At 43.3% G+C, this 13,103-nt stretch overlaps 1 protein-coding gene across 1 annotated transcript in view; it reads right to left on the minus strand.

The window, feature by feature from the left end:
* The window catches only part of TSHR (thyroid stimulating hormone receptor), a 74,778-nt gene that overhangs the window by 37,194 nt on the left and 24,481 nt on the right, over positions 1–13,103 (minus strand). The window contains exons 5-7 of the mRNA XM_089778258.1: positions 5,854–5,928; positions 3,534–3,611; positions 1,366–1,434 (exon numbers count right to left, since the gene is read on the minus strand). Of these exons, the coding sequence (XP_089634384.1) occupies positions 1,366–1,434; positions 3,534–3,611; positions 5,854–5,928 (222 nt within the window). The remainder of the gene's footprint in view (positions 1–1,365; positions 1,435–3,533; positions 3,612–5,853; positions 5,929–13,103) is intronic.

A 13,103-nucleotide genomic window follows, 5' to 3' on the forward strand; every position in this document is an offset into this window, starting at 1 on the left:
CCCTTTATGGAGGAAGTGGGGGACCCAATTCCTACTGCTTGTTGCTTGCTCTTCTTCTCTCACTATCAGGGAGTGAGGGGAAAGCACACAGCATAGGTCTCTCATTCCTCTGACCCCTGCCCTCGGCAGCCAGGAGGAAGAGGAAGGCAGGCAAACTGTGCTCTTTCCTCTCACTCCCTAACAATGATGGAAGGACAGTGAACAGCAAGCAACAAGTAGTCTCGATAGGAATGTGAAGGCAAGCATAGCAGCCTGTAGGGGAGCCCCAAGAGCCCAGCTGAGAGTGCACCTCCATTACTCCTGAAGCGGCGCTCCCCATCTGGTTCTTATAAGAATGACACACCAACACACAGGGTGTGTCTAGACTACTGAGTTTTGTCGACAAAAGTGGACTTTTGTCGACAAAACTATACCAGCGTCTACACTACCGCTGAGTTCTGTCGACATAACGTCGACAGAACTCAGCAGTTTTGTCGACGCTGGTATACCTCATTTTACGAGGCATAACACCTTCTTTCGACAGAGTTCTGTAGACAGAAGGTGTTATTGCCTGTAGGGTTGCATCTAGACTACAGGGTTCTGTCGACAAAGCAGCTTGCTTTGTCGACAGAACTCAATGTGTCTGGACGCTCTTTGTCGACAGAAGTTTTGTCGACAGATACTGTCGACAAAACTTCTGTCGACAAAACCTGGTAGTCTAGACGTACCCACACTGGCTTAACTTTTCACCTCTGTTCCCTGTACTGTAATTTCCTGAGAGAAAGAGGGTGTATTTACTATCTTCGGCTGTGTCTAGACTACATGCCTCTGTCGGCAGAGGCATGTAGATTAGACAGATCAGCAAAGGCAAATGAAGCCGCGATTTAAATGATTGCGGCTTCATTTACATTTACATGGCTGCCGTGCTGAGCCGACAAACAGCTGATCAGCTGTTTGTCGGCTCGCGCACTAGTCTGGATGTTCCCCCTGTCGACATCAAAGCCCTTTGTCGGCAGCCCCGTTATTCCTTGTGGAGTGAGGTTTACCGGGGCTGCCGACAAAGGGCTTTGATGTCGACAGGGGGAACATCCAGACTAGCGCGCGAGCCGACAAACAGCTGATCAGCTGTTTGTCGGCTCAGCGCGGCAGCCATGTAAATGTAAATGAAGCCGCGATCATTTAAATCGCGGCTTCATTTGCCTTTGCTGAACAAACAAATCTACATGCCTCTGCCGACAGAGGCATGTAGTTTAGACGTACCCTTCTTGTATATATCTTAATCTCCCAGTCTGTTCAGGAAAGCCATAGAGAAAGAGACTGAATCCAAGCTGAGAATTTTAGCCTCCAGTCATGTGCCTAGGCAGAAAACTCAAAGCTGTTACTTACACAGCATCCAGCTTCGTCCCATTGAAAGCAAGGCCTTGGACCCTAGTGAAGCCATTATTGTAGAGTTTGCTGCAAACAAACAAGATTAGTAGTTTTAACAATGCAATACTAGCAAGATTCCTGGAGAACTATGCTTTATCTTTCCGCAGCCAGCAGTTTACCAGATGGACTAATTTTAATCTCTTGGAGGTATAACATAATGTAAGGGTTAATGAATCCTCAGCAGCATTCTTGAGTACTGAGCATAGAAGAAGGCCAGGCAGCATTTGCAATTTATATTTTTACTTTCTTCCCAAGAAAGGAAAGGTAATTCTATCACCCAGCTCAGACATGCCCAGAAGTAACAAATGAGCACCCACGGTTTCTCAAATCATTCATGACATTCAGATGTGTATTCCACTTAGGTGCATGTGCATGGGGAACACCTGAGCTGGAGAATATGCTTAACAGTACCCATAGAAGGATAGGGATGGTGCTTCATGGGCATAGGACCTCCCTAGACTTTATGGAACAGCACCACCCTAACCACCTTCAGGCCTGGTCTGCACTAGACTTACATTGAATTTAGCCACCTGTGGTTGATTTTTCTACGTCTACACAGCAGGGCAAAACTTGAATTAAGCTATGCAACATCAGCAACATCAATTGTGTAACTGAAGTCAAAATAATTAGGCTTTTGGCGCTGTCTACACAGCAGGAAGTCGAAGGAGGAACACTCTTCCTTTGACTTCCCTTACTCCTTGTGAAATGAGGGCTAGAGGAGTTGGAGTAAGAAGTCGTCCAGCTCAACATTATTTCGAAATAAAGGCTTGTAGTGTAGACACGCACTATGTTATTTCGGAATAATGTCAGTTATTCCAAAATAACGCTGCTGTATAGACATACCCTAAGTGATGCATCCACACTACCAAGCCTGTCGCATCAACCCTAAGGGCTGCTGAAGTCTATTTCAGTACTCCTGATTTTCACGAGGAGTAATGCTATTCTCAACCTTTCATGGTCAAATTTACAGTAGTGTAGATGCAGCATTGGACGAAAGTCAAGGCTATTGACCTCTAAGATCCCACCCACACTCTGAATGCTCTGGCCAGCACTTGCATCTCTATTGCTCTCCTGGAGAGCTCAAAAAGCCCCGAGGAAATCAGAATGGCATTTCCTGTGTGGTCAGCATTGTGAGCCCATTCCTTGCAAGCAGCACACCATGGCACACATAGAGATGAGTCACAATATTCCAACACACACTGTGACAACTTCCAATACTTATGCTCCCACAGGTGCCAGTTCCCAGTGGTGCAGAAGAGCGCCAGCATGGAGTGTCCAAGAGATCTTGGACCTCACTGAGGCTTGGGGAGATGTATCCATCCTGTCAGAGCTTCAAACCAGCAAGAGGAATGTCAACATTTATGGCAAAATCTCAAGCTGCCTAGTGGCTAAAGTATATTCCGGGGATGCCCACTTGTGCTGAGTAAAGATCAAGGAGCTTAGGCAATCTTACCATAAGGCAAAGGTGAGTAGATGATCTGAGGCTATATCTACACTTGGAGTAAGGATGTGATTGCCAGCTCTTTTAGGCATACTTATATTAGCTCTCATCAAGCTAGTACACTTAAAATAGTAGCATTGGCAACAGCAAGCAGTGGATTGGCTAGCCTTGCTGAATTCAAACCCAAAGGGATCAGGCAGATTTGTATTTTGCCTATCTATCCAGCACCACTGCTTGAAGTTGCTCATGCCACCCCAGCTACACACACTGTGCTAGCTCAATGAAAGCTAATGTGAGTATGTATACACTAGCTGGAAATAGTATTCCTGGCTTCAAGTGTGTCACATACCCTTGACTATACCTGTATTACAGTTTTATAGAAGTAGTACCACAAATCCTTTCTATCTGTGCTTCTTTCTACAGTTCATATCCCGCATAACTTCTCAGTGCACACTGTCTGTTTAAGCACTTTCTTCTTGTTATTTTTGCTATTAAAATATTTTGGCAGGGTCATTTTAAAAAGAAGACAGCAGGAAACTATATGAACAAGACCATGAATAACATCTGCCTCTCTTTTACAAACCAATATATATATTAGAGCTGAATTGTTATTTTACAAGACACAGTGATTTGCTTCACAGACAGGGAAGGTAACAGTCATGTGAGTTAAACTGGTAGGACTTACAGTGTAAGGGATTCATTACACAGCCCATGGAATGCATTTGCAGGCACTGAAGTCACATAAGGATTGTCTGCAATTTCACTGCAAAAGGAGACAAAAGACTTGACATTGCTACAAAACATCTACATAAAAGAACAGACCTAGTTTGAATCTTCCAGTTACTGATTTTCTGACATACAGCACAATAAAATGCAAAACGTACATAAGCAGAGGGTATAGTTCCACAAGTTATATATTACAGCTGTGCTGGAAGACTAAATGCTTCAGTCATCCAAAAAGGTATAGGTATCCTGATTGTTTGTAGAAAATAGATGGGCTTTATATTATTGTTTAATATGTGCTCAGCATGTGTTGTTCTTTTGAATAATAGCACAGCCAGATTGCTCCTTTCACAAGTCAGGGATTTAACAGAGAAATAAATAACAATAATCATCCCATTGTTAAGTTAAGGTAAGATTCTAGTTTTTGTGAAGAATATGATAAAAGAAAAGTCTCAGAGGAGTAGCCATGTTAGTCTATATCTGCAAAAACAATGAGAAATCTAGTGGCACTTTAGGGCATGCCTACACTAGCAAATTATTTCTAAATAACCTATTTAGAAATAATAATTCCCGGAATAACTATTTTGAAATAAGATTATTCCCCAAGTAAAGTAGGGTTATTTTGAAATAACCAGCTCCTTATTTCAAAATAATGGGCTTGGTAATGTGGACGTTCTGCTTATTTTTTCGAAACAAGGGGAGTTATTTCCAAATAACTCCCTAGTGTAGACTAGGGTGTAGAGACTAACAAATTTATTAGGGCACAATATTTGACAACAAAATATGCCAGTATATACAAGGCCTAAGTAAAAGTGACATCTTTTACTCAATACATAGGCTACGTCTTCACTGCAAGTTCTTCTGGCAGAAAATATGCTAATGAGAAGCTCATTAGCATGAGTTGTGATCTCATTAGCATATTTTCTGCCATTTCTTTTTGCGCAAGGGGTTTTTGCGCAAAAAGAAGCAGTGTGGATGGGGCAGAAGGGAGGGTTTGTGCAAAAAACCCTTTTTCTGCAAGGTCCTTATGCTCCAAAAAGGGAGGTATACCAATTTTGTGGGAAAAGGGTTTTTTGCACAAAAAGAAAACATCCACGCTGCTTGTTTTTGCGCAAAAACAGATTGGCAGAAAATATGCAAATGAGATTGCGACTCATGCAAATGAGTCCCTCCTTTGCATATTTTCTGCCGAGAAAACCTGTAGTATAGACGCAGCCATATACTCCTTATTCTCTTCTCTTCACAGAGAACAAATTATATTTAACATCAATTGTTCCATTTAGCAAGACTATAATATAGAGTAATGGTACAACTGATGCAATTCTTTAGAGCAGATGAACCTTGTATGGTCTTACTGCATCTGCCTATATTTTAAAAATTACACATTTGTGCCAATAATTTCTGCTAGACCTGCAGAACCAATATAGGTACATAAGAGTGAGCTAGATTCAATTCCATCTGGTTTAGCATCTGCAAAATTATTTATTAAGTTCCAAATGCAGATTGTTTTATTATAGTAATGTACAACCCAGAAAGAATATGCTCTGTTGAATATGCAGCTCTAGTCAGATGGGAAAAAATATTTTATTTCTGACAAACAAATTTTATCCAAAGTGTCCCAGAATTGTAAACACTGGATCTATGGCAAGACTTTAAAACACACTTTTCACAGTGGATCTTTCAAATAAAGCATTCCAGAATGCTGGATACGACCAAAAGCAATTTAGCTTAGCAAGAAGAGTAATTCCAAAAAAGACAGCAAACTTTCATTTAGAACAGCTGCCCCACAGAAAAAACTAAAGACTGCTGCCATTATAAGGCATAAAATCAAATTTCTTCAGAACAAGGAACTTACAAATACCACTACCCTCTTTCCTAGTTTGCTTTCTTTGCTTTTTAAAACCATCTTGTTCTTTTTCTAAATTAAAATGTGAATGTGGAGCAACCAGTCTCCATAAAATAAACTCCCTGCACTAAAAGCTTCACTCAGAATGTGAACTGAGGCCAGTCTTCTATTTTATTTGTTAAAAATTTTATTTATTTATTTGTTTGTTTATAGATATGAAGATGCTAACATTTTCTTGTTGTGTTTTCCATATCTCCACCTCTTGCATTTTGCGTGCTCTAGACCAGAAGAGAAATGACAGTGGAAAGAAACTCCTGAGATAATTCCTTCTGGTGATTATTTGGTACCCTTCTCTAAAATGAGAACAACCACTGAGGAATTGTTTGGGATCTGACTGTAGCACTGTTCTAACCAGATCTGTGGGGTAGACACTTACAGTAAAAAGTTCACATCAGCTGAATAGATTTTGGTGAGGTCAGGAAATATTGTAATTCCAGTGTTGAAAATTCCACTAAAACACAGGAGAAAATACATAATGAGAGAGAATTAATTTTAATGGATCACTATAAAAAAGATGCTATAGATTCAGACCATTACACAGAGCTGGACAGAATATGGTTATTTTATACTCTTCACTGCCTATCAACTCACCATGAACTATTTCTGCCCAAATGTAGGAGTATGAGAATACATCCTAAATCAATGTGAGGTCTAAATTAGTGTGGAGATATTCTGCAAAGACTTTTCCATCTCTAACTATCAAGACTCTGTGACTACATGGGTTTTGTACTATGTAGCTTACTATGTAGCTCCTTTGCTTTGTTTGGCAACATCAGCATTTTTTCAAATTTGCATTCTATCTCACTCCAACTCAATGAGAGTGTCAAGAAGCACTTTTAGCAAATGGGTAGAGGTGGGGTAGTAAGGAAACAAACCTAATTTTCCAGAGATTCCAGAAGACTGGAAAAGGGCAAATATAGTGCACATCTATAAAAAGGGAAATAAGAACAACCCAGGAAACTACAGACCAGTTAGTTTAACTTCTGTGCCAGGGAAGATAATGGAGCAAGTAATTAAGGAAATCATCTGTAAACACTTGGAAGGTGGCAAGGTGATAGGGAACAGCCAGCATGGATTTGTAAAGAACAAATCATGTCAAACCAATCTGATAGCTTTTTTTAATAGGATAACGAGTCTTGTGGATAAGGGAGAAGCGGTAGATGTGGTATACCTAGACTTTAGTAAAGCGTTTGATACGGTCTTGCATGATATTCTTATCAATAAACTAGGCAAATTCAACTTAGATGGGGCTACTATAAGGTAGGTGCATAACTGGCTGGATAACCGTACTTAGAGAGTAGTTATTAATGGTTCACAATCCTGCTGGAGAGGTATAAACAAGTGGGGTTCCACAGGGGTCTGTTTTGGGACTGGCTCTGTTCAATATCTTCATCAGCGATTTAGATATTGGCTTAGAAAGTATGCTTAATAAGGTTGCAGATTATACCAAGCTGGGAGGGGTTGCAACTGCTCTGGAGGATAGGGTCATAATTCAAAATGATCTGGACAAATTGGAGAAATGGTCTGAGGTAAATAAGATGAAGTTTAATAAAGACTAATGCAAAGTACTCCACTTAGAAATGAACAATCAGTTTCACATATACAGAATGGGAATCGACTGTCTAGGAAGGAGTCCGGCAGAAAGGGATCTAGGGGTTATAGTGGACCACAAGCTGAATATGAGTCAGCAGTGTGATGCTGTTGCAAAAAAAGCAAACATGATTCTGGGATGCATTAATAGGTGTGCTGTGAGCAAGACATGAGAAAGTAATTCTGCTCTACTCTGCGCTGGTTAGGTCTCAGTTGGAGTATTGTGTCCAGTTCTGGGCATCGCATTTCAAGAAGAATGTGGAGAAATTGGAGAGGGTCCAGAGAAGAGCAACAAGAATGATTAAAGGTCTAGTGAAGATGACCTATGAAGGAAGGCTGAAAGAATTGGGTTCGTTTAGTTTAGAAAAGAGAAGATTGAGGGGGAACATGATAGCCGTTTTCAGGTATCTAAAAGTGTGTCATAAGTAGGAGGGAGAAAACTTGTTCATCTTGGCCTCTGAGAATAGAACAAGAAGCAATGGGCTTCAACTGCAGCAAGGGAGGTTTAGGTTGGACATTAGGAAAAAGTTCCTAACTGCCAGGGTAATCAAACACGGGAATAAATTGCCCAGGGAGATTGTGGAATCCCCATCTCTGGAGATATTTAAGAGTAGGTTAGATAAATGTCTGTCAGGGATTGTCTAGACAGTATTTGGTCCTGCCGCGAGGGTAGGGGACTGGACTCGGGGTATGTCTAGACTACATGGCTCTGTCATCGGAGCCATGTAGATGAATTTATTAGACATAGGAAAATGAAGCGGCAATTTAAATAATCGCTGCTTCATTTATATCGAAATGGCTGCCGCGCTGTGCTGATCAGCCGTTTGGTAGCATAGCAGGGCAGTCTAGATGCTCTGTGGTCAACAAGGGAAGCCTTTGTCAACCGCTCCGGTATGCCTCGTGAAATGAGGTTTACTAGAGCAGTTGACAAAGGCTTCTCTTGTTGACTGCGGCATGTCCAGACTGCCCCACTGTGCAGCCAAACAGCTGATTGGCACAGCGCGGCGGCCATTTTGATGTAAATGAAGTGGCGATTATTTAAATAGCTGCTTCATTTTCCTATGTCTAGTAAACTCATCTACATGGCTCCGACGACGGAGCCATGTAGTTTAGACATACCCTTGATGACCTTTCGAGGTCCCTTCCAGTCCTAGTATTCTATGATTCTATCATTTTAGTCATGATGCCAATGGATGCATGATTAAGCTTGAATACAGCAGTAAGACTGTCACTATCAGGAAGATATAGAGAAATTTAGAAAGTCTTTAAGAAGAAAGGCAATGTGGAGACTTGGAACAAAGAGAGAGAGCAAGCTTATGAGAGTGGAAAGAAAAAAGGAGTAGAGAAAGGAGTCAAAGGCTATGTCTAGACTGCATCTCTCTGTCGACAGAGGGATGCAAATCGAGCACGTCGAAATTGCTAATGAAGCCAGGATTTAAATATCCCATGCCTCATTGGCATAAACATGGCCACCGCTCTTTTTGAAACAGTTTTTTTGAAAAAAATGGCAGTCTAGACACTGATCTGTTGAAAATAAAGCCTTTTTTTGACAGATCCTATATTCCTCAAAAAATGAGGTTTACAGGATCTGTCAAAAAAGGCTTTATTTTTGACAGATCTGCATCTAGACTGCTGGGGTTTTTTTTTGAAAAAACACCATTTCAAAAAAAAGCAGTGGCCATGTTTATGCTAATGAGGCACGGGATATTTAAATCCCGGCTTCATTAGCAATTTTGACATGCCTAAGCTACATTTCTCTGTCGGCAACATCCTTACAGTCTAGACACACGCAAAGAGTATACGATCTTCAAGCTTTTGGGAAGCACAGACATAAAAGGGAGAGAAAGATATTGAATGTTCTGAAAGAAAAAAAATGAGGCAACGTTCAGAAAGAGATTAAGAGAGATGAGGCTTTGGGAGATGGAGAACTGAGGGGACAAATCATTGTTCCCGCTGAGATGTAGTCAGTGCAACAAAATGGCAGGTAGGAGAAGGGAAAATAAATGCCGTTCTTAGCCACATTTGCACCACCTGGTATTCTGTGATAGAAATGTAGCCGTGTTAGTCTGGGGTAGTTGAAGCAAAATGCAGGACAATGTAGCACTTTAAAGACTAACAAGATGGTTTATTAGATGATGAGCTTTCGTGGGCCAGACCCACTTCCTCAGATCAAATAGTGGAAGAAAGTAGTCACAACCATATATACCAAAGGATACAATTAAAAAAATGAACAAATATGAAAAGGACAAATCACATTGCAGAACAGAAAGGGGATGCGGGGGGGTGGGAAGGGGGAGGAAGGAAGGTAAGTGTCTGTGAATTGATGATATTAGAGGTAGGGAGAGTGGGATGTTTGTGAGTTTATGGTATACCTTTAATATCAGCAATTCACAGACACTTACCTTCCTTCCTCCCCCTTCCCCCCCCCCCCCCCACATGCCCCTTCTGTTCTGCAATGTGATTTGTCCTTTTCATATTTGTTCATTTTTTTAATTGTATCCTTTGGTATATATAGTTGTGACTACTTTCTTCCACTATTTGATCTGAGGAAGTGGGTCTGGCCCACGAAAGCTCATCATCTAATAAACCATCTTGTTAGTCTTTAAAGTGCTACATTGTCCTGCATTTTGCTTCTGGTATTCTGGGCCAAGTTCCCAGTGTAAATTAGAGAAGTATCAGAACTGCTCTAACTTATGGGTCTGTCCATAGGTTTGGGGGCTCTGTAGAGTTCTTAGGGGTAGGTACACTGATCCTCTCCTGGCCCTGTGTCCAAAATGTCTTGATGCTAGAATCTGCAAAGGGAGCCAGCATTCCATCAGCTTTATGGCAGCCAGGCAGCCTCCTTGTGCCAGGGGACGGTGGTAGTGAGGGAATTGCTCTGGTGTTAAGGCAGTTTTGTGCTACAATGGAAAATCAGACACAATTGGTCAGATACAGGGCATGTTCAAGTGAAAGCCAGGCTACAGAGTGAAGAAACAATACTAGTGTTTATTTTGCAGGTTTGTAACACCCCATAACTTTATATTTCATGAATCACAAGCATATAATTAATTCTTAATGATCTCAAGTTTAGGCTCATATTCATTCCTCATCAAAATGCTCTGTTTCAAAGCTTCCCCATATTGTGAGTCAATGTCACTTGTGTCCCCAGGTAGCATCCTTAAAGAGTATACACTGTACCTCCATAAACTGGGACTCTCTGGCCTAGCAACATCCTGCTGGATCACGGATGTTCCTGTAGCAAAGAGCCCTTTGGCAGAGGAGGCTGGTAGTGAGGCCAGGAGCCCCACGGCGGGGGGGGAGGGCTGGCAGCCTGGGGAATGCCATGGCACTCTTGGAAGCCCTGCGGCAGGGGGCTCCAGCCATGGCCAGTAGCAAAGCTGGCTGGAGGAAGGGCGCTGGCAGGGGCTGGAAATGGAGCCAGCTGCGGGGGGGGGGGGGACACACACTGGCAGGGGACCTCCTGATCCTATACATTCCCTCAAATGTTAGGGTTAGGTCCTGAGGGTGCCAGGCCATGGATGTTCAACCTGTAGTTGATATTTATTTTCTCTTCTCTCTCCTTTTACACTAGTCACTTGTCCTCTGACAATGACAGCTCTGTAGGGCTCGTTATGTTTGAAGAGTACCTAACCCATGTAGGACAATGTAGCACTTTAAAGACTAACAAGATGGTTTATTAGATGATGAGCTTTCGTGGGCCAGACCCACTTCCTCAGATCCAATAGTGGAAGAAAATAGTCACAACCAAAGTGCTACATTGTCCTGCATTTTGCTTCAGCTACCCCAGACTAACACGGCTACATTTCTATCACTAACCCATGTAGGCACTACTGTAATACAAAGAATGAAACAACAAGGCAGTCATTCATTATCTGAGGAAGCCCTAGGGAAAGAATCTTTGAATTATACAAACTGTGTGATCTTTAAACTACACATATACTTTCCTACCCCAGGGTATGGGAGAAAAAACACGTTCTCCACATTTTCTTTGTCTGAATTATGTAAACTTCTTCATATAGTAAGCTGGTGATGCTATGAACTCTTCCATTCATTGTGGGTAAGACTGTTCAAGTTCTGCTATGAAGGAAAAACATCTAGTTTATGAGGTCTGTCCCAGCTTTCCAGAAATGCAGTTGTTTTTTCTTAGCACTGATCTTGACAGAGAAAGTGACTGCAAGAAAATACTCTGGGTATGTCTACACTACAAAGTTAATTCGAACTAACAGCCGTTAGTTCGAATTAACTTTCATAGGCACTACACATACAAACCGCTAGCTTGAACTTAATTCGAACTAGCAAAGCGCTTAATTCGAACTAGGTAAACCTCATTCTACGAGGACTAACGCCTAGTTCGAATTAACTAGTTCGAATTAAGGGCTGTGTAGCCACTTAATTCGAACTAGTGGGAGGCTAGCCCTTCCCAGCTTGCCCTGGTGGCCATTCTGGGCCAAACCAGGGAAACTCTTCTGCCCCCCTCCCGGCCCCAGAGCCCTTAAAGGGGCACGGTCTGGCTATGGTGCTTGTGCCAGGTGCAAGCCTGCCAGCACCTAGCCAGCAGACCCTGCACCTGGCACGGCATGAGCCAGCCACCCACTGCCACCCAGCCCTCTGCCTCTTCCCGGGACCAGGCTGGCAGCTCCCAGGTGCCTGTCCGGGGTCGCAAGAGGCGGGCGCCCGCCTGGTCTAGTGCAGAGATCGTGGAACTCATCCATGTTTGGGGGGATGCCTCCAATGTCCACGACCTCCGCACTAGGCACAGGAAAGTGGCCGTCTAGGGCAGGATAGCTGCCAGCCTGGCCACCAAAGGCCACATGCAAACCCAGGAGCAGGTTTGCATGAAAATCAAGGTGGTCCAGTGAGACCCCTGACCCTGAGCCCTGAGCTTAGAACATAAGAACATAAGAATAGCCGTACTGGGTCAGACCAAAGGTCCATCTAGCCCAGTAGCCTGTCTGCCGACAGCAGCCAACACCAGCTACCCTGGAGGGGATGGACCGAAGACAATGACAGAGCGATTTGTCTCATGGTATCCATCTCCAGCCTTCCACAAACAGAGGCCAGGGACACCGTTCCTACCCCCTGGCTAATAGCACTCCATGGACCCAACCTACATGACTTTATCTAGCTTCTCTTTAAACTCTAGTCTTCACAGCCTCCTGTGGCAAGGAGTTCCACAGGTTTACTATTTGCTTTGTGAAGAAGAACTTTCTTTTATTAGTTGGAAGCCTGCTACCCATTAATTTCATTTGGTGTCCTCTAGTCCTTATATTATGGGAACTACTGAAGAACTTTTCTTTATTCACCCTCTCCACACCACTCATGATTTTATATACCTCTATTTATCCCCCCTCAGTCTTCTCTTTTCTAAGCTGAAAAGTCCCAGGTTCTTTAGCCTCTCTTCATATGGGAGATGTTCCAAACCCCTAATCATTTTAGTTGCCCTTTTCTGAACCCTTTCCAAGGCCAAAACATCTTTTTTGAGGTGAGGAGACCACGTCTGTACACAGTACTGAAGATATGGCGTACCATAGTTTTATACTTTCCCTCCTCCTTCTTCCCCTGGCTGCCCCCTTCCAGCTCCCTCCTACCAGGTTTCCCCCTCCCCTCTCCCACCCTCTCTCTTCCCCTCTCCCACCTCCTTTTCCCAGTCTCCCCAGAGGTTAATCCCTCCCCCCCCAGTTTTGTCAAATAAAGAGAGTTTCTATTTTTGAACACACGTGTCCTTTATTTTTTACATCAGGAAGGGGGGCTAGGGAGGGGTAAGTGGAAGGAGGTGAGGGAGGAATGGGGCACAAGCCCCTGATCGGGAGGACTGCGGTGGCTCTGCGGGCTCCTCGGAATGGAAGCTCTCCTTCAGGGCCTCCTGGATCCTGACAGCCCCCCGATTGGCCCCCCCGGATGGCAGCCTGCAGCAAGTGCAGCCAGGCTGATGGCCGAGTGCTGTGATCTGCCGAGTGTGGGCACTCAAGGCACTCCAAGTCAGGACTGCTTTTCTGTCCCTCATTGAGGTAGACAAGCAATCGGGGAACCCTG

Source organism: Pelodiscus sinensis, chromosome 5 (genome assembly GCF_052426305.1).
Source record: "Pelodiscus sinensis isolate ZL-2025 chromosome 5, ASM5242630v1, whole genome shotgun sequence".
Lineage (NCBI taxonomy): Eukaryota > Metazoa > Chordata > Testudines > Trionychidae > Pelodiscus > Pelodiscus sinensis.